This window comes from Electrophorus electricus, chromosome 1, assembly GCF_041902795.1.
Source record: "Electrophorus electricus isolate QZ-2024a chromosome 1, ASM4190279v1, whole genome shotgun sequence".
NCBI classification, from domain to species: domain Eukaryota; kingdom Metazoa; phylum Chordata; class Actinopteri; order Gymnotiformes; family Gymnotidae; genus Electrophorus; species Electrophorus electricus.
The window spans coordinates 5207807-5231220 of NC_137497.1; the positions used below are offsets into that span (position 1 = coordinate 5207807).

General features: G+C 40.6%; 1 protein-coding gene and 1 long non-coding RNA gene across 4 annotated transcripts in view; one reads left to right on the top strand and one right to left on the bottom strand.

Moving 5' to 3' along the window:
• The first annotated feature begins 7540 nt into the window (after window positions 1-7540).
• Window positions 7541-23414, top strand: part of LOC113569330 (BOLA class I histocompatibility antigen, alpha chain BL3-7-like) — a 27783-nt gene continuing 11909 nt past the window's right edge. For 2 of the 3 annotated variants that reach the window (XM_081709741.1, XM_081709746.1), the window contains exons 1-2: window positions 7541-7719; window positions 11754-12014. In XM_081709741.1, coding sequence (XP_081565867.1) covers window positions 7647-7719; window positions 11754-12014 — 334 coding nt within the window. In that variant the 5' untranslated portion in view covers window positions 7541-7646. The remainder of the gene's footprint in view (window positions 7720-11753; window positions 12015-23414) is intronic. The other variant, XM_081709767.1, reaches the window with a different exon arrangement.
• Window positions 19370-20395, bottom strand: LOC145656915 (uncharacterized). Its single transcript, XR_014122496.1, has 2 exons — window positions 20061-20395; window positions 19370-20012 (listed from the first exon to the last, which is right to left on the bottom strand). It is a non-coding gene; the product is annotated as an uncharacterized LOC145656915 (long non-coding RNA).

Genomic DNA, 23414 nt, shown 5'->3' on the forward strand with positions numbered 1-23414 from the left:
CAGTGATTCTGATGATAACATACCGAAAGTATTTCTGCATGTATTTCTGGAATTCTGGGGAGTTTCCACCCGCCTCTACCAGACAACACTGGCACTGGCACACAAACAGGTTTGGCACGATGTCCACACACTGCCAAACAGCAAGAGAGTTTACAGCCTTTATACTGCACAGAGAGAGAGAAAGAGAGAGAGAGAGAGAGAGAGAGAGAGAGAGAGAGAGAGTGAGAACAAATATAAGCAATAATTTGGACTGTAGGTCAATATTTTATAAGAGTTTTACCCAATAATCTTGTGTGTGAAAATTTTATTACTGTATCAAACACAAACATGAGTTGGTCTGAAGTGTTTCCATTCTCCAGCAAAGACAAAGCAGCTCTTAAATAGTTTTCCTGTATATTTATTACAGTATATTACCTGCAGTGTAGAGCCCTACAGTATATTACCTACAATATATTACCTACAGTATATTACCTACAGTATATTACCTACATTATGATCCCTACAGTATATTACCTACAGTATGATCTCTACAGTATATTACCTACAGTATATTACCTACAGTATGATCCCTACAGTATATTACCTACAGTATGATCCCTACAGTATATTACCTACAGTATATTACCTACAGTATGATCTCTACAGTATATTACCTACAGTATATTACCTACAGTATATTACCTACAGTATGATCTCTACAGTATATTACCTACAGTATATTACCTACAGTATGATCCCTACAGTATATTACCTACAGTATATTACCTACAGTATGATCCCTACAGTATATTACCTACAGTATATTACCTACAGTATGATCTCTACAGTATATTACCTACAGTATATTACCTACAGTATGATCCCTATAGTATATTACCTACAGTATATTACCTATAGTATGATCCCTACAGTATATTACCTACAGTATATTACCTACAGTATGATCCCTACAGTATATTACCTACAGTATATTACCTACAGTATGATCTCTACAGTATATTAACTACAGTATATTACCTACAGTATATTACCTACAGTATGATCTCTACAGTATATTACCTACAGTATGATCCCTACAGTATATTACCTACAGTATATTACCTACAGTATGATCCCTACAGTATATTACCTACAGTATATTACCTACAGTATGATCTCTACAGTATATTACCTACAGTATATTACCTACAGTATATTACCTATAGTATATTACCTACAGTATATTACCTACAGTATGATCTCTACAGTATATTACCTACAGTATATTACCTACAGTATATTACCTACAGTATGATCTCTACAGTATATTACCTACAGTATATTACCTACAGTATGATCTCTACAGTATATTACCTACAGTATATTACCTACAGTATGATCTCTACAGTATATTACCTACAGTATATTACCTACAGTATATTACCTATAGTATATTACCTACAGTATATTACCTACAGTATGATCTCTACAGTATATTACCTACAGTATATTACCTACAGTATATTACCTACAGTATGATCCCTACAGTATATTACCTACAGTATATTACCTACAGTATGATCTCTACAGTATATTACCTACAGTATATTACCTACAGTATGATCTCTACAGTATATTACCTACAGTATATTACCTACAGTATATTACCTACAGTATGATCCCTACAGTATATTACCTACAGTATATTACCTACAGTATGATCTCTACAGTATATTACCTACAGTATATTACCTACAGTATATTACCTATAGTATATTACCTACAGTATATTACCTACAGTATGATCCCTACAGTATATTACCTACAGTATATTACCTACAGTATGATCTCTACAGTATATTACCTACAGTATATTACCTACAGTATATTACCTACAGTATGATCTCTACAGTATATTACCTACAGTATATTACCTATAGTATATTACCTACAGTATATTACCTACAGTATGATCCCTACAGTATATTACCTACAGTATATTACCTATAGTATGATCCCTACAGTATATTACCTACAGTATATTACCTACAGTATGATCCCTACAGTATATTACCTACAGTATATTACCTACAGTATGATCTCTACAGTATATTACCTACAGTATATTACCTACAGTATATTACCTACAGTATGATCTCTACAGTATATTACCTACAGTATATTACCTACAGTATGATCCCTACAGTATATTACCTACAGTATATTACCTACAGTATATTACCTACAGTATGATCTCTACAGTATATTACCTACAGTATATTACCTACAGTATGATCTCTACAGTATATTACCTACAGTATATTACCTACAGTATGATCCCTACAGTATATTACCTACAGTATATTACCTACAGTATATTACCTATAGTATATTACCTACAGTATATTACCTACAGTATGATCCCTACAGTATATTACCTACAGTATATTACCTACAGTATGATCTCTACAGTATATTACCTACAGTATATTACCTACAGTATGATCTCTACAGTATATTACCTACAGTATATTACCTACAGTATGATCCCTACAGTATATTACCTACAGTATATTACCTACAGTATGATCTCTACAGTATATTACCTACAGTATATTACCTACAGTATATTACCTATAGTATATTACCTATAGTATGATCCCTACAGTATATTACCTACAGTATATTACCTACAATATGATCCCTACAGTATATTGCCTACAGTATATTACCTACAGTATATTACCTACAGTATGATCTCTACAGTATATTACCTACAGTATATTACCTACAGTATGATCTCTACAGTATATTACCTACAGTATGATCTCTACAGTATATTACCTACAGTATATTACCTACAGTATGAGCCCTACAGTATATTACCTACAGTATGATCTCTACAGTATATTACCTACAGTATATTACCTACAGTATGATCCCTACAGTATATTACCTACAGTATGAGCCCTACAGTATATTACCTACAGTATGATCTCTACAGTATATTACCTACAGTATATTACCTACAGTATGATCTCTACAGTATATTACCTACAGTATGAGCCCTACAGTATATTACCTACAGTATATTACCTACAGTATGAGCCCTACAGTATATTACCTACAGTATGAGCCCTACAGTATATTACCTACAGTATATTACCTACAGTATGATCCCTACAGTATATTACCTACAGTATATTACCTACAGTATGATCTCTACAGTATATTACCTACAGTATATTACCTACAGTATGATCTCTACAGTATATTACCTACAGTATATTACCTACAGTATGATCTCTACAGTATATTACCTACAGTATATTGCCTACAGTATATTACCTACAGTATATTACCTACAGTATGATCTCTACAGTATATTACCTACAGTATATTACCTACAGTATGATCCCTACAGTATATTACCTACAGTATATTACCTACAGTATGATCTCTACAGTATATTACCTACAGTATATTACCTACAGTATGATCTCTACAGTATATTACCTACAGTATATTACCTACAGTATATTACCTACAGTATGATCTCTACAGTATATTACCTACAGTATATTACCTACAGTATGATCTCTACAGTATATTACCTACAGTATGATCCCTACAGTATATTACCTACAGTATGATCCCTACAGTATATTACCTACAGTATATTACCTACAGTATGATCTCTACAGTATATTACCTACAGTATATTACCTACAGTATGATCTCTACAGTATATTACCTACAGTATATTACCTACAGTATATTACCTACAGTATGATCTCTACAGTATATTACCTACAGTATATTACCTACAGTATGATCCCTACAGTATATTACCTACAGTATGATCCCTACAGTATATTACCTACAGTATATTACCTACAGTACATTACCTACAGTATATTACCTACAGTATATTACCTACAGTATGATATCTACAGTATATTACCTACAGTAAAGCAGATCAACAGCATAGTTCAGTTTCTTTTTTTCTTTCATGTTAGTGTTTCATGTTCGCTGTTCATGTTTCTGACCGTGTTTATATTTTTGTACTTGTTCATTGTTTGTTGTTTATGTCACGCTGCACTAGACTATTGTGTGTGAGTGCTGATAAAGTGTATTGTTACAGTCACAGTCGGCCCCTCTTCCCAAGGGTCTCCCCGTGTTTGTGTGTGTGTGTTCGTCCGTGTGGCCACACCGCCCATATGTCACACCTGTTAGTAATTGCCTGTCATTTACGTATATATATATATATATATATATATATATATATATATATATATATATATATAAAAGAAAGAGACAGAGAAGTTTTACCTTGTAAAGTTTTACATTGTGAACATATTATTTCATAAGAAAGATGAACAGAAATTATGAAGAAGCATTTTAAGGACACAGAGACATCACCTGAGGGCTAATTTCTGAACAGGGAGACTGAACAGAAAAAGCAAACATATATTCAAGCTACTCTCTGTAAAGTCATATAGAAACATGTTTTCATAAAGGTGGTTCCTTTAAAGTTGTCATAGCCTTTAAAATGTAAATGTACAGTTTGATTAGTACTAGCTCTGGCATGCAAAGCTCTATCAATGAATCATTCATAACCTCTACAATTTGATTCTATATCAAGACACTACAATTTGAAAATGTGTAAAGCCATTAGCTTTTGCGTATATGAGGTGATATAAATTGGGGGTAGTTCTGAAACTTTGCTTTTCCAACAATTAACTAAATGCAGCACTAAACATGCTGAAGAGTCTATTCATCTTATCTCTGGAGTGATGCAGTTGTGGGAGACTTTAGTGACCAGGAACTGCATGCGGTGATGATCAGATCATTTTCACACAGGATTCCTGACAAATCACATAACTTCAACTCAGACGTTCCCTCTTGAGAAAACCTCAGATAAACTTTCCAGTAACACTGGCCTTTTCTCATAACTCTTCTACTTTCACTTTAGAGAGCAGCCTGCTTACTGCATTTCTGCCAAGCAACTGGTGATGCTGTGTATTATCCTGCATAGCCAAGTTTTTAAAAAGTGCACGGCCATCATATGGGCCTGCACTGACCTTCTACTGTGAAGTAGAAGTTGTGAGAATACGATGAAGCCTTTAGAAAGCTTTGGATTCTGCATGAAGGGATCCTCAATTTTGTTCAGCTGTTCATCGGAGTTATAAAATAAATAAAAATACTTTATTTAACACATTTTACACTGTACTCGGGGCTGGAATATGCCCTTTTGTGAAAAGTCTGAGGCTCATTAAGATAAAAATCTTACATATGCAATATTAAACCATTAACGGCATAATAAATAAGCCAATACGAAGCAATAAAATAGTATGTCACCACTTATGAAGGTAAATAGGCCATGGAATTTCGTTCCCTTGCACCCCTGTATCTGCTGATCACTTTCCACCTGCCAAAATCACTGAAAGCCTTCTCTTTCATTCTGACTTTCCTGATCTGTTATTCTTTTTTCTTCTTATTGCCTCATTGCTTTGTTATCATAATTGTGTTTTGTCCTGTCACTCAACACTGTAACTTTTACCATGTCTTAATCTCTCATTTTATTTAGGTTTATCCACTGTGTTGTCATTTTATTATTCTGGTGATTTTAGCCTGCTATTCTAACAATTCTTATCATGTTTTCATTTGCTCTTGTATTGTAAAGTGTCATTGGGTATCCTGAAAGGTGCCTATAAATAAAATTGATTATATATATTATGTAATATTACATTATTATATATTGCTCTGGCTGCTTTTGCCAGAGAGTTGCCTGTTTGGTCCGGTGGTCAGAGCTCATGTTTACCATCTGTCAGTCCTCACTTTGAGTCATGGGTAGGATGGCTGCCTTCAGCCTTAGTTACAATGACATGTTGCCTGTCAAATTAGAACAAAAGTGCATTAACATGATATATGCCTATCATATGAAGTCACATTTGATTTTATTAAGTTCGCTTAGTGATTACTGTTTTTTCTGGCTATGCAAATTAGGTTATCTACCTTTGTGACAGAATTCTTTACAATTATTTAATTACAACAGGTAATCAAGGCTTTCAGTAAAATCTAAATATTAAACTGAGCTGTGATGTAACTAAACCTTGCAGGGCAGCGGGTCTCCAGATGAAAACTACTGTTAAAAAATAGAGTGATTGTTATGTTTATCTAATTATCTGTTGACTTTATTTTAAATGTATATATTAATGCATCTCTCTGTGTATATAGTGATAAGGGAACATCTGTGCTGGGTTGCAAAAGGGCCCTTTACTGTGGCTAGTGCTTGTGTTGTCCTGTTATGTGGTTGTGATACTGACATTAATACACACACAGAGGAACGATATGCACACGATCTAACAAATTACATTTTTTGTATTGCACATATTATTTGAAAAAATGTGTTCTGGCAGAACTTCACTGTGCACCAAAGTGCTTGGAAAGATCAAAAACTTTAAAAACAAAACAAAACAACAAGAACAACAACAAAGTGAAACAAGCAACACTTGATATCCAGAGAATTAAAATCCACACTTTATTTTACACCAACGGGTTTTGGCAACATGGTATCACTGTCCTGACAAATCTCAGATGAATGTACCACATTCATCCAGTTGAGTGTACTGTGAGTGTTTTGATGAATCAAGGCTTACACATGATTGAACAAACACAATTAACATTTATGCCAAACAGTGCATGTCAGCCTTTAACCTGGTCCCATCAAGAGTCCACCAATGTCAGCATGTGTTAACATATAGCAGTTACACTATTTATCAATGTAATATGTTTTTGGTGTAAATCATGCAGCTTGTTAGATGGATTGGATCATGGTGTGTGGTGTAACAGAGATGATGGATTGTAAATGGTTCTATGCTGTATGCGTGATGTGTAGATGCAATTGCTGTGTTTATGGGTCGTCCTGGGTGGGAATAAATCTAGTGAACATCAAGAAGAAAACATTATCAGAGATGACCATTTCTACCAACATTTCTACTAATTTTATGAACAGGTTGCACAAACAAACAATCAAACAAAAAACAAAAACAATGCTAGGATTTTGTTTGAATAGAGAAACTAGTTCTCCACTGTAAAGATATGTTTACAAAATATGCAAAACATCAAATGCCTTGTGAAAGCTTACATTTGCAATCCAATTTAAGTTATTTATCGATATGTTATCGTTATTTATCGTTATGTTATCGTGAGCCTTTGTACATATTTAATACAGTCATTCCTAATACAGTAGTATATATAAATAATAACATTATTATATAATATATAATAATTATATAATTATATAATTATATAATAATTATATAATTATATAATAATATATATAATAACATTAAACTACACAAACTGATGAAGCCTAACCCTTTACAAAAACACAAAAAAATCCTGCTGCTACTAAAGCACCTTCATCGTGGGGGAAAAAAACGGGCGCTTTCGAATTCAACCTCCTCTCTTCTTTTCTCCTTAGTGACTCATGACTCTGCGCCTGAATCCTGATTCTCATTGGACAGAATTTTTCCATATGAACTTTCCTCACGGTGACAAGCAAGTCTTACTGCCCAGACAGACGAGGAGCGCGGATAGATCTTCTCATATACTGAAACCTTTTATTAACAGGCTAAAACTGCAAATCGTTTGGCCTTGAAATGTACGCAAAGATGGACGGGGGCGTGATCATGAAAGCCCTCATTTTCCTTGCGTTTAATGTTCATCTGGCAGGTAAGATCGAAATTAATACTTAGAACTGTGTACCCTGTTAACATCGCAGTCGGTTTTATTAACATGTTCAGCAGATGTCTTGCACGGTATCTCCAAACATATAGTCACATATAGACATTTTTATCCAGAATTTTTTTTAGGTTACCTATACTCTGATTAGTATGATAGACAGTATATATGCTTCATGAGGATCGAACCATGAGCGTTGTTAATTAATTTGTTAAGTAATTTGTCTAATTAAACCTAAATTGCGATGTCCCTGGTGAAGCAGCATTGGAGACTTTTATTCGTGTACGGCTAGGCCTGATCTGGGTCTGGGAATCTACCTCATAAAGTTTTACACTACGGGAATGCCACATTATCACTTAAAATTAAGTGATCTAGGCCCATTTGTACGTATTATCGATAATAGACTGGAAGTCTAATAGTCGTCGGTTCAGTTTTATAAAGCTGGAGGAGTAACTCGAGAAAAAGGTTTTAAGGTTTTAAGTGCACTGTTGATTGTATTGTGTTTGTAAACAGAGAAAACCCCGCGTAAAGGTTTTCCCGGGCATCTTACAGGAATTAAAGAATACATTCCTAAATGCAACTATGCTGATTTATCTTTGTAATCGGTTTTCGGCATTTGGTCAGTAAGTAGTCTCATGAAATCTCTTCTTCCAGTAGTGTGTTCCGTGCGTCCTTCATGAAATCTTTGTCAGGTTGGTTGCGTTTTTAACCGTGGGACGCTGGTTCTGCTTGGAGACTTCTGCTTGGTGATGTTCTCTGAGGAATAGCTAATGCAGAGCAGGGAATTATTAATGCTGTGCAATTAGAAATGGCAAAAACTAAAGGAATTGATCGCTTTGAGCTAAAACGTTTGAGGTGGTGATGTTTTCATGTTTAATTAAATTGATTATAAACTAACTCGTTTTTTATCGTTTTCAAAATATTCAAAAACAGATTTAAAATAATACCAGAGCAACACAAAGTTAAGGTAGGGTACAGATGTGGGAACTCTATTTAGAGATCATGAATTTCTTAGTGCTGTCCCATTAAAGGCCTTTATCACCTATACACAAAAGGTCCAAATGAGAATCTTATGCCATGTAGAATTATTAGCTTCAAAATATGCTATAGAGTTACCATGTACATTTCTTATCAAACTCAGAATAGTTACTTAACATACATGAAAGGATAATCATGTATAATTATCACGCAAAACATAAAAAATATTTTTAATGTGGTATAAGCATGACATTTCAAATGATCTCGAACTTGTCTCCAACTCAATTCCCCTTTTCACCCAAATATTACCACTTATTATTATTATTATTATTATTATTATTATATAAGACTGGCACACATCTGTCTTCTTTTCCTCTTAGTGATTCATGATTTGAAAGCCTGTATATGCATGTATTTAAGTTTGTACTCCTAGCCTTTGTTATAGCCTGCTTCCCCTGTTTGTCTTCATGTATTTTGTTTGTTTGATAATGTATCCCCGTAATCTCCATATTGGATCTATGACCCTGGACTACCCCTTACGACTATGACTCTGGATTTGCCCGTGATAAATCTCATTCTTTTCTGCACATGCATCCTCCTCCTTACCACTCAGCGTTACAGTGTGTGTGTGAGAAAGGAGATGAAAGTGAATAATAAGTTTCTGTTGATCAAGGTATTTAAAACTCCCGAATTCTGCGTGCTTTTAGAGTTACCCACTGACGCGAGTTTGCTCTATGGGTTGCTGATGGTGCTGGATTGACATGGTACCAACAGGTGATAGAATGTGGAAGGTTAACACCAAAGTTGTCTCAGTGGTGATATGTGCAATTGGGGCTGTGACCCCTAAGCTGTAGAACTGGCTCCAACAGATCCCAGGAATGATAACATCATTCTCAGTGCAGAAGAGTGCAGTAGGAACTGTAATAGTGCGCTGCACTCTTAACTGAGGTCTTTGGTAGAAGGCTTGAGCGTGAGGAAAAAAATATAATGACCCACTGGAAGGGTTTGTATTTCAAACATATTTTCTATTCCATTGCTCCAAATTCCTGGAGTAAAAACACTTCAAAGTAAAATCATAGTGTAACGTTTTACGGGTTAAGGAGGATGCGGGGATGAGGCATGTTAAACAAAAACATACGTTTTAATATCAATCTAACATGCATCCATCCAACCCCCCCCCCCCCCCCCCCCCAAGGGTGCGATTCCCGGGGTGCCAGCCTACTGGGCTGTGGCCCTGAGACCAACGGCAAAAGGCGAGGACCAGACAACCCGCCACGGGCCAGCGCGAGCAGGGTAGCGGGGGGAAGGACCAAAACGATGACAGACACAGGGACGCACACTAACGGGCACGGACACAGACACAAAGGGGAACAAAGTGACCGATACATTTAGTGTAATTGGGACAGACACAGTGACAGGGACAGGCACATGAACACCACCACACACATTCACTAGTCTGGGGAAGAGGGAAGGAACTCCAACCAGTCCCCCAGTCATTGGCTGGGTCGGAGACCGACCAGCCTGCCGGGGGTTGTCCCTCGAGTGGGGACAGAATTTCATCTCCATACAGCTCTGTAGATCGATTCAAACTTTAATGGGAAACCAAACAACATTCTGTTCATTCTGTTGTTTTTTCTGCATTCTCTCTGAACCAAAAGTTTGTAGCTGCTCCACTCTTTAACTCATGAGCATTAGACCTCACTCCCTGTAAGTATAACCCTAACCATTTATGGTCAGTTCAAGCACATATACTCTTTAATCTTTACAGGCTGTCCTAAGGCCAATCGTCGTAAAAGAAGCGCAGATGAAGGAAGTAACTGTGCAGAATCTGTTAAATATGCATCTCCTCACATACACATAATGCCTCAGGGTGTCTTGTATTGTCCTGGTCATAGGACTGGTCACTGTCCTCATCCCACTCATCCCCCAACATCCCTTACACCTTCATACCCCACCCATCTCTTGATAACCCTCACACTATCCTCATCCCACACATTCCCTGATATCCCCAACACCATCCCCACCCCACACCTTTGTGCTTTATCCCTGTCTCTACTCTGTTCCCTTGTACCCCAGCAGTAGGCTGAGAATGTTTTGGATTAAACTATATGTATGTCCACGCTCACAGCATTACTGCTATGTTAACAGACATTTTATTCCAATTCCCATGGAATACTGTAAAGCTTGTCCTGATCCCCATCATTACAGCTTAAATATTTGGAATATTTGGAAACCTTAATTGAAGCATACAAGTTTTGTTGCACTCTTAATACGTGTGTTCCTATTTGAAATGTGTTGGTGTTTTAATTACAAATGTGACGTCAGCAGGGAGGGAGAGAGATGTGAGTGCAAGTGCAGAGAGTCTTTGTTCTCCATAATGGAATAAAGAAACAAAACAGAACATGGTAATGAGATGTCTAAATACAGCAATAATAAAAAGCTGCTGGTAAGAGTCGAGGCGCTGACACAGCAGAGCAGCTGTTAAATGCTTTGTTATGATCCTGAGAGTCTCTTTGAAGCCTTCTGTGACTTCAGATAAAGTAGTAACTTAACTGATCTTTACTTTGCTGCATTTCTGTAAATTTAATGGAATTTTTGGATTTATCTCTATCTAGTGTAGACAAGCCTCAGTATGCAGAGTCAGCAATATTCAGTAGTCAGCAGTCTTGAGACACAAGTTTTGAGCTGTGATTGTTATTTAGTCCGTAATTCACACTATTTTTGTATTTTTTGCCCCATATTGTATTATAGTGTAAAATAATGTTTTCCTTAGCTCGTTAATGATTAACTAATGATTTTCCGCAGTGTAGCTCATTAATGCTAATTTATTCAGCGGGCAGGTACAGCTGTCAGTAAATCAGATTAAGTGCCTGCATGTTGGAGGTTTATCATTTACTTGCCAGATTAAGCACTGTTTGTAAAACAGAATTAAGAAGAATTTGAAAATAAATAAAATGTCAGTTTAATGTGATTTTGATGTTTTGTTTTTTTGTGAGCCATTTTCAGTCAGAAAATGCTAATTTACATGATTCTTTAAACTTTTACAGGTTCCCATTCTCTGCAGTACTTCTACACTGCAGTCACACCAGGAATCAATTTCCCAGAGTTCACTGCTGTGGGTCTGGTGGATGGAGAGCAGTTTGACTACTATGACAGTAACATCAGGAAGGATATTCCAAAGACAGAGTGGATGGAGAAGAGTGTGGGTGCAGACTACTGGAGCAGAGAGACTCAGACTGCACAGGGTGATCAGGAGACCGCCAAAGTCAACATTGGTACATTAATGGAACGCTTCAATCAGACTAACGGTGAGAATAAACACACTCAGTACATGAATGACTAAACTCCACACAGCAGCTCCTAACATTCCTTACTTGTGGAACGGCGAGGAGTGTAACACATGAGCAATACACCATGACCAGGAAAATACTTTTAATTATAAAAAGCCTTTAATATCCATTTGTATGGTTAAATGCGGATTATAATAAATGTTTAGATGTGTGCCAAAAACATCAAATATTTTGAATAGATGCTTACATATTTTTACATTAACCTTTTGTGTATTAAATACCTGTGGCATTAGCAGTGTATCACTTGTGTATTTCAGGTAGTTTGGTTTTATGCAATATAAGTGAAAAACAGTAACATAATTTAGAAAAGATTAACTAAAGCAAACCTAAATTTGTTTTAGTTATTACAGCTTTCCAAATATAAAAACTCAGCTAGTGCTGAAGTGCTGATTATAGAGTGGAAAAAGCCAGACAGTGAAGCGCTAGACTCTGAAATGCTGCCACCTGGTGGATAATATCGATTCTGCATGTTTCTGTGTGTTGGTTTGCCATGTGCGTTCCAGTTCCTACTCCGTTACCTAGGTGTCAGTTAGGGAGGACAAAGGTCAACATGTGCTTCCTCTGGGACAAAAACAATCTCAGACGTCAGGTCTGTCAGTGTCTCACGTTATTGCAGAAAGCACATTTAGTCTACCTCACTTTTAAATGTTTGAAAGTGGAGCTGGTGTGTTAAAGGAACACAGACTGCATTCCACATGTCAGACATGCGCGAGGACTTAACGATGTGCCAGAAACACCAAACTCAGAGACACACACCAGTACACACTACTGTGAGTCAAAGTGCTTTATTTCCACAGCGCACTAATCCCACTAGACACCATCTTTTTATCTGAGAGCTGAGCGTTTATGCTCCTCCATGAATCTGTAGTAACTCTGTGATTAGTGGATGGGCTCCCGGTACCTCCCTCCACAGTACACAACCATCATTTTATAAAAATAACAAGACTTTTAAATAAATAATAATTCTGGCCAAATCTAAGAGCCAGGAGAAATCACATCACACTGTTTAAAATCTAAATCACAAGGATGCTGTGAGCAAGAAGTTTGGGCGGACATTTTATCGTCCTCCAAACTTTGAAGGGGACATGTCCTCATCCCCCAACTACGCACATATACTCCTGTAGCTCTTTGGTCAGGGTTATCCACTGTAGCTGTGTGATAGTTAAACCTGCCAAACTCAAAATTAGACTGTATAGCAGTGCCCCTTTAGAATAAACTTTGTCACACACACACACACACACACACACACACACCTCACCTAAACGAGGCAGATGCTCCTGTGTACCTGACACCGCTGAGGAAGAGGAAGAGGAAGAGCGTGCTGTCTTGTGGCTCAGTCCTCTTCTCTGGCCCCTCTCCACTCACCCGCACGCAAACACGCGCGATGGGACGTTCTGTGACGGAGACCTCCTACCGTGCCACACCCTGGTCTCTGAAAACAGCTGCACTGACGCCGGGCGCCCTGACTCAGCGTCACAGCTGTCCGTCTCACAGTGCCAACACACCGCCAGCCTGCGTTCTTCTTATTTACACACTTATTCATTTATCTAAATGCGCCCCCCCCCACACACACACACCCCCCGTCAGCCTGCAGACGGATGGATAGGCGGCACAGATAAGGGTCCACGTGATGCCACAGGCGACTCCACTAACTTCTGTTTCCCAGCAGAGAGAGAGAGAGAGAGAGAGAGAGAGAGAGAGAGAGAACAGCCACAGAGATGGAGAACTGGCTTTGATGTCCCACATCTTTGTGGAAGAAGGTTCAGGCTGAGACGTTGTTCTGTTAAACTTTCTCTCAGTGTTGTCTTGCTGTACTCTCACTGTCTGGTGTTAACCTTCTTGGCACCGTGATGTGGCACACCTCACTCCCTAAAGCCCATTTAACACCAGACACGGTAACCGTTAGCAGTGCTCACGTCTCCTCATCTGACACACATACTGCTAAATGCTCACGTCTCCACGTCGGTCTGATGCACACACCGATAAACGCTCACGTCTCCTCGTCTGACACACACACTGAAAAACGCTCACGTCGCATCGTCGGTCTGGCACGCACTGATAAACACGTCTCCTCGTTTCTAAGGCATACACACTGATAAATGCTTACGTCTCCACACCTGTCTGGTACACACACTGATAAACACAACAACCACTTGAGTTTTACCTGCGTGCATTTCTGACTCTGCCTACAAAACCCGACAACAGTCCCATACAAAAATCAAGAACACAAAAAACGCATTACGCCTGTGTGGTGTAGTGTAGTGTACAGTATAGACAGCATAGTGGCAAACAGAACAGGCAAACACCTCAGACCACATGTTTTCATCTACAGCACAAAGAAAGTTCTCCTTGACCAAACAGCAGGGGGCGTAACGTCTATAAAGACAGATCCATCCTGGACGAGACTCTGCAGTCACGTCACCAGTGGTGTAGATTTCATTTCAACTTTTGGGGAGGATGCCAATCACAACATCTAACCTAACGTATGGGTAGTGTAAACCGGAATTATTTGGGGTAGACACAACCCCCCCTCCAAAAACTACACTCATGCCAGTTTTACAACAGATAAGCAGCGTTAGTAGTAAATTGACAAATCACGCAGTCACATGACTACACGGTTAAATGTCGAAGCTTTGCTCTATGGATGACAAAACACGTTACTGTTACGTTACAAAACTAGCAAGTTAACTGGCTATAGCTAACAAACTAAACTCCAGAATGTGTCTTCCATTTTTAATCCAGGGTTTGGCTATGGCTTGCGCTAGCTAACAGACCAGCAATGTTTCACATTATTACAGAAAACACATTCAGTTTACCTCACTAGTATGCTGAAGGAACACACTGCATTATCCACGTGAGGACGTAACGAATATGCCAAAAACAAGCTCAGAGACACACACACGCACACACACATTATTGCAAGTCAACCCAAAGTGCTTTATTTACACAGTGCACTAATCCCATCTTGACACAACCTTTAGTACCTGTAAGACTCTTTAACAGTCTCTCTCAGAGGTCTCTCCGTGGCCGGAAGGCTACAGCGTCCTGTCTACCCTGCTGGTGAGAACTGTGCGTTTGTGCTGTGGCTCCTCCATGAGTCTGTAGTCACTGTCCGTGATTAGGGGAGGGGCACCCAGCACGAACTCCGCCTCCCGCCCACCACAGTAACCCAAATGTGACAGATTTGGCCTAAAATTGTTTATTTTAAAATCCTAACAGCCAGAAGAAAACACATCACACCGTTAAAAACAAAATCACAAGATCCTGTGAGCAGGAATTACCGGGGAGGACATTTCACCCCCTAAAGACTGTGAAGGGGACACGTTCCAACCCCACCCATCTCTCTCAAATCTACACCTGTTAGGTTCCTCAAGACATTGCCTGCAGACACTGTCTCAGACAGACCCGCATATGGGCTCCGATCATACACCTCCCTCACCAGCAGGGACGTCCACTGTAGCTCTTCGTCCTCTGGTGTTCCTGTCTCTGCAGTGCCTTTTGGACAAACTGAGAGCAGCCTCTTGAGTGTAGATGTTTTCAATCTGGTCAGCGTTCATTTCATGCTTAAATATACTCTGGAGGAAGAAATAACCCGGTTACAGTTCTGTGAAACAGTGAATGTGTATACACTACTGTAGCACAGTGAATGTGTATATAACACTGTACCACAGTGAATGTGCATACACTACTGTACCACAGTGAATGTGTATACACTACTGTACCACAGTGAATGTGTATACAATACTGTACCACAGTGAATGTGTATACAATACTGTACCACAGTGAAAAGCAGAAGGCTCTACAGTTAAGTGATACGTACTTGTACACGCGCATGTCACATTTCTTTCACATGATCAGAATTCTTCTCCAATATATTTGTTTCATACTCCTCCTATGTCTTCTCAGTATGTGGCCAGTGGTTGATGTGGAAACATTCCTTCTGATGTGGAGTATGGTGTCGTCTTTCTTCATTTGTGTTTGTATTTGAGTCTGATGGCATTATTTAGCAACACCAGGGTGGTGATTTCTGCTTCTTGCTCCCGACTAAAGAGACGCTTTCTTCCACCATGGGATGGTCTTCTGTGAACTCTGCAGAGTACAGTGTGATTACACAGTCAACGGTGTGTCTGCTAGACATGGGAAGAAAGAATTGTCCAATTATATTTTCAGACTTTCCCAGTGTGCACAGTCCTAATGATTCCAGCTGTAGTGTTACCCCTAAACGGGCCGGACTCTCACTGGGCCGGAGATGCTTCCCAGCTTCTTGCATGCTCATGCTCTCGCTCCTTTGCATGTTATAGAGAACAGAGCAGGTAACTGTGATTAACTGTGATGGCTGAAGTGTTTCTACACATTACAGAGGTGTGGTCACACTGAACTTTAGGCTTTCTGGCTGAGAAGTGTGTGTAGAGTTTTGCAAATTGAGTGCATGTGATTGGGAAAAACTGTGTGTATATTTATGGTAGTAAATGATAAGTAGATGAATGATACGTGTATTTTATGGACTTGCGACTTACTAAACTTTTCTTTATACTTTCTAGTCTATGCGAGTCTGTGATTTTCCGCAGTAGGCCGTAAAGCTTTACAAAAACTCCCACTTAACTATTGATGGTAAACTGGTGAATAATCAAATCTGCAAAGGTTAAATCGAGGTTAGCTAAGGTCAAGGTTAGACTTTACAGCGGTGCCCCTTGAAAATAAACTTTGTCCTTCATGCACACTGGTACAGGATGTAACTGAACACCAGCAGCAAACCTTAACAGGCAGAGAAACCACTGCACCAAACACAGAGAAGCAACATGACCAAGAACCAGAACTCCACTGTAAAGCTAACGGGAGACTGTTTAGAAGAAGACACAAACACAGAGGATCCATCAGTCATCATAAAGACACTAATGAGTGGGTGTTCCCTTAATGGACCCTTCTCCAGTTACCATGACAACCCAGATAAATACACATAGACAATTACTGTAGAGAGACTGAAGAATAAACAAACAAAATAGAATTGAAAAACAAAAAAAACATTTTAAATGTTCAATATCTGCTTATGTTGTCCTCCACTGACAAATATGTTCTAAGCAGCCATGCAGTTTACCTATTTAAATACTTTAAATAAACACATCCAGCTACACTCATCTGTAAACACTGTCATATGAAGGGCACAGAGGGCTGTGTGTGTGTGTGTGTGTGTGTGTGTGTGTGTGTGTGTGTGTGTGTGTGTGTGTGTGTGTGTGTGTGTGTGTGTGTGTGTGTGTGCTGGTGCCCTCCAGGGGGCGATAGTACTGAGGTGTCATCACAATTCACTCAGTGTTGGGCTCAATAAGATAATAGTGTGATACACATTTATTTCCTTCCTACATAATAGAATAAGATCAGAAACTCACCACCTACACTCAGAGAACTTTGATGCTTATGGACGTGTTTGCTGGAGCTGTAGTGTAGCATGAGGTCGTCCTTGGTAGAGCAGAGAGGGGAGATGTGTGTTTACAGGATGAACAAATGCCACGGCAACAGAAGCCTCATCATAGCCTCTCAACTGTCAGTGGGTGCGAGAACCAAGCGAGCCTCCAGCCCACACACACACACACACACACACACACACACACACACACCTCACCTAAACGAGGCAGATGCTCCTGTGTACCTGACACCGCTGAGGAAGAGGAAGAGGAAGAGCGTCCTGTCTTGTGGCTCAGTCCTCTTCTCTGGCCCCTCTCCACTCACCCGCACGCAAACACACGCGATGGGACGTTCTGTGACGGAGACCTCCTACCATGCCACACCCTGGTCTCTGGAAACAGCTGCACTGACGCCGGGTGCCCTGACTCAGCGTCACAGCTGTCTGTCTCACAGTGCCAACACACCGCCAGCCCGCGTTCTTCTTATTTACACACTTATTCATCCGCGTCTCCCCTGTCGGATCGCGTGTCTGCGGTTGGGGGTATTCCCCGCTAGTGCTGTGAGCTTACGACATGTAATGTCCTGCTAATGCAGGCTAACGGTGAAGGTCCCGCACTGGTGCTGTATTGACAGTAATGACCAGTAGGGGGCGTCTGGAAGGAGAGAGAGAGAGAGAGAGAGAGAGAGAGAGAGAGAGAGAGAGAGAGAGAGAGAGAGAGAGAGAGAGAGAGAGAGAGAGAGAGCACAGCCACAGAGATGGAGAACCGGCTTTGACGTCCCACATCTTTGTGGAAGAAGGTTCAGGCTGAGACCTTCATATCCAGTGTGTCTGTAGCATCACAGAGTCAGACGTCTGACTGCAGCATAAAGCCTCATACAGTTTAGATCAGACACTGTGGTGGAAATAGCCACAGTGAAGAGGTGTGTGATTAGACCTCAGCCCACCAATCACAAGCTGTTGTTAGCGTGTTATTTGGAATCCAAGCAGTTCCTTTTGATCTGATGTGGTGATATCAGTGATTGACACATAGTCAGATCATAGGCTCCTCCCACTCTCCACTCCAACTAAAGCAGCCGCAGACATCAGTTCAGGTCTTTCAGTGGACTTAATGTCTGATTAGCGTTCTGTGGACTTGAATGGTCACAGTGACCTTAATGACCTTTTCATTAATGACTGTGCTCAGAGTGCACAGGTACACACTGATAAACAGGTTAAGGGGTGTTCACACGACACCTTCTCAAATTCTCTGAAGCTTCTTTACGTAATTGTCTATGGAGCAGGACAGACTGCACTGAATCACTCACTCCTCTAGTCTCCACTAGTCTCCTCTAGTCTCCTCTAGTCTCCTCGTCTCTCAGGCACACACACTGATAAACGCGCACGTCTCCTCTTCTCTCTGCTACACACTGATAAACGCTCACGTCTCCACATCTGTGTGGCGCGCACACTGATAAACGCTCACATTTCCTCATCTGACACATGCACACTGATAAACGCTCACGTCGTATTGTCTGTTTGGCGCACACGCTAATAAACATTCACGTCTCCTCGTCTCTCAGGCACACACACTGATGAATACTCGCGTCTCATGGTTTGTATGGCACACACACTGATAAACGCTCACGTCTCCTCGTCTGGCACACACACTGATAAACGCTCACGTCTCCACATCTGTGTGGCACGCACACTGATAAACGCTCACATTTCCTCATCTGACACATGCACACTGATAAACGCTCATGTCGTATTGTCTGTTTGGCACACATGCTAATAAACATTCACGTCTCCTCGTCTCTCAGGCACACACACTGATGAATACTCGCGTCTCATCGTTTGTATGGCACACACACTGATAATCGCTCACGTTTCCTCGTCTGGCACACACACACTGATAAACGCTCACATCTCCTCGTCTGGCGCACACACTGATAAACGCTCACGTCTCCTCGTCTCTCAGGCACACACACTGATAAACGCTCACGTCTCCTCGTCTGGCACACACACACTGATAAACGCTCACATTTCCTCATCTGACACACACACTCATAAACGCTCACGTCTCCTCGTCTCTTTGGCACACACTGATAAACGCTCACGTCTCCTCGTCACTCAGGCACACACACTGATAAAAGGTCACGTCTCCTCGTCTCTCTGGCACACACTGATAAACGCTCACGTCTCCTCGTCTCTCAGGCACACACACTGATGAACGCTCACGTCTCCTCGTCACTCAGGCACACACACAGATAAACGCTCACATCTCATTGGTCTGCTCTCCTCTCATCAGTCATTTCTAGCTGATTTTACTCTAGGAACCTTGTTACTGGTCTTCATCGTTGTTTGTAAACATGTTGTACGTTTTCTACTGTTTGTAAACTCATGTTTACATAACATAGTAAATGTTTATAAACGGTGCTCTTCACTTACCAGTGAGATGTTCTAGAGTTCTCCAGCTGTTTATGCTGATTTATAAACTACTGCACAAGTAGCACAAAACATGGAAACTCTATAAGTGTATCTGATAACCCACCTTATAGGAGTGTCTGATAACCCACCTTATAGGAGTGTCTGATAACCCACCTTATAGGAGTGTGATAGCCCACCTTATAGTAGTGTGATAACCCACCTTATAGTAGTGTGATAACTCACCTTATAGGAGTATGATAACCCACCTTATAGTTGTCTCTGATAATCTAATTATGGATAAATCGACATGGGACTTCTGGGCCAGTGCTGATATCTGATATTCTACACGCACATATATGCAGAGGCCGATGTACACATTTATAAAATATAGTTGATAACTAACATTATAGACAAATCTAACATTCATTTGCAGAACTTTTTTTTTCTTTTGTTTTCAACCAACTGCATGAAAACATCAAAATTAAAAGGTGTCTCCTGAAAAAATGATACATGTGTCTAACTGGTCCATATATTGACTGGTCAGAGCTTTAAACTCTCCCTTATAAACAAGTTAAGTAAAAATATGTATTAATATGTATTAATATGTAATATGTATTAATTATACAAATCTAAATGTAATTTAAAACTAATGCTACAGTGATGAAGAAATCGCAGTCCACCTTCAGAAATGTTTCTCCCTGTCTCACTGTCCGACGTTCAGGTGGAAGAGCCAAACTCTTATTTCAGCACAAGAGGAAGGTTTTGGGTTTTAATGTCCAGACGCGTCTTTGCCTCGTCACATGTGATTCTGTTCTTCTGTTCATCGATCACACTGCTGGTCGCGCTGATCAGTTTCTGCTTTGGTCACTGTGAATAATTCATGCGGATCCTTAGAAAACTTTAGGCGTCCAGCCATGTCTCACAGATTAGATATGTGATAGCCCCTGTGTCATTTGTTTGGTGAGCTTTAATAATCTTTTTTTCATTTATTTTTGTGAGCCAGTAACTTTAAGTCTGTAATCTAACTAGCTAAGATGGATGTGGGGTTTGCGGTATCAGCTGCGTTCATGTACTATATTCACTCCCTCAAAAGGGCTGTTTCTGTACTTGATTTCTTTGAAAATATTAGTTTGGAAAATGTAGAAAGGCCAGAATTCATCCCAAGTTTTGTTTTGTGTAAATGTTAGTTTTATGCGCGCTGTGTAGTGCAACTAAATTGGATCGTGGAATGAAGGGGACAATACTGTCTGTAACTTATCAGCGGCATTAAGAAACAGCTGTTTGAACTGATTACTGGTTTGTTTTTTGAAGAAACCGTTGCGTGTAGAAAGCTAGAGAGAAGTTGAGAGAGAGAGAGAGAGAGGGAGAGAGAGAGAGAGAGGGTGGGGGTTACATTATGATTCCAGTTCTGTGAGACTCTCATTGAGACGTGGGGTTAAAGTCTCTCACTGCGCTTCTGCTGGTTTTAACTCCAAACTCTGAGCGAGCACATAGGCAGCAGTCTTTTTACTGCGTTAACTGAAGGAATCACCTTTTGATTTCTTGTGATTCTCAGCATTTCTCTTGTGAACTGTTTGAAAAGCTGAAGGACTGAGCTCATGTTTGTGATTAAACTCATCAGAGCAGCAGGTAACTCAGTACCATAAACACCCACTGCTCTCTTCTGTTCTAGCAACGTCCCCTGCCCCCTCTTATAGAAACATCCTGTCCCCCTCATAGAAAAGTCCTGCCACATCTAGAGCGTCCTGTCCCCCTCATAGAATCGTCCTGTCACAAGTAGAGTGTCCTGTCCCCTCTCATAGAAACGTCCTGTCACGTGTAGAGCGTCCTGTCCCCTCTCATAGAAACGTCCTGTCGCGCGTAGAGCGTACTGTCCCCTCTCACAGAAACGTCCAGTGACTGCACACTCAGCTCTGTTTGGTTGTGTTCGAGGCGAGAGCTAAATGTGAGTGTTTGGAATGGCCAACTGTCCTTCTGCCAGTTACAGTTACAGCCGAGACTCTGCTGTGGGTGTGTAACACTGCTGTGTAACGCTGCTGTGGGTGTGTAAAACTGCTGTGTAATGCTGCTGTGGGTGTGTAACACTGCTGTGGGGGTGTAACGCTGCTGTGGGGGTGTAATGCTGCTGTTAGGGTGTAACGCTGCTGTGGGGGTGTAACGCTGCTGTTAGGGCGTAACGCTGCTGTTAGGGCGTAACGCTGCTGTGGGGGCGTAACACTGCTGTGGGGGCGTAACGCTGCTGTGAGGATGTAACGCTGCTGTGGGGGCGTAACGCTGCTGTGGGGGTGTAATGCTGCTGTGAGGATGTAACACTGCTGTGGGACACATGACAACAGAGAAGATCAGGAAAACAATATAAACTAAGAGCAGGTTTAATAAAACTAATGTGAACACAGGCTAAGAACAAACCAGAGATCAGGACTAAATCCAGTAAACTACAGAGGAATTAAGCTACACACGAGGAAACGGGAAAGAATACAATACTGAAAACAGAGAGGTTACTAACAGGAGTTACACTAAACACGAGAGACCAGGGAAAAGACACACACACACTAGAGGGAAACACACAGACAGACAGCCATGGGTGATATACGGGAAAACCAGAACAGACGTGTGGAAACAGGCGAACCGTGAGAGAGCAGAAAACAGACTGATAGGAGCGTAGAAACAATGACCAGCAATGAAGGGACAGAAACACAGGGCTTAAGAACACACACTACCGAGGGAGAAATGAGGAACAGGTGAAACAAATAAGAGGTGGCGACTAGAAACGAGGAAAACTAACAGGAACCGAACCAAAATAAGGACACGAGACTGGTTACTAGGGGAACAGCGATGCTAGCATAGGGGAAGTGTGACGGAGAACACTCCGCCGTTCAGGCGAGCTGTAACTTGAGGGCCATACACAGCAAAATGGGACCCTGCGTTCTACTAGAGCGTGAACAGTGTTACGTGCACTGTTGCTCAGTACAATAGGATTGTTTTTAGAAACTTTCTATGTTTCAAATATTGTTTCAAATGCCACAGAAGGCACAGAGCTCGTGTGTGATCCAGAATGTTCCAGGGCCTGCAGAACTGTCTTCTGTAGTTCAGAACTGTTGTTTGTCCACTGTGTGGTTAACCTGAGAATCTTCCCAGGATTCACAGCAGATGTCCCAGTGTCTGTGGTGAGGATACTGGAATGTTCCAGTGTCTGTGGTGAGGATACAGGAATGTCCCAGTGTCTGTGGTGAGGATACAGGAATGTCCCAGTGTCTGTGGTGAGGCTGCTGAAATGTCCCAGTGTCTGTGGTGAGGATACAGGAATGTCCCAGTGTCTGTGGTGAGGATACAGGAATGTCCCAGTGTCTGTGGTGAGGATACAGGAATGTCCCAGTGTCTGTGGTGAGGATACAGGAATGTCCCAGTGTCTGTGGTGTGGATACAGGAATGTCCCAGTGTCTGTGGTGAGGCTGCTGAAATGCCCCAGTGTCTGTGGTGAGGATACTGGAATGTCGCAGTGTCTGTGGTGAGGATACAGGAATGTCCCAGTGTCTGTGGTGAGGAAATTG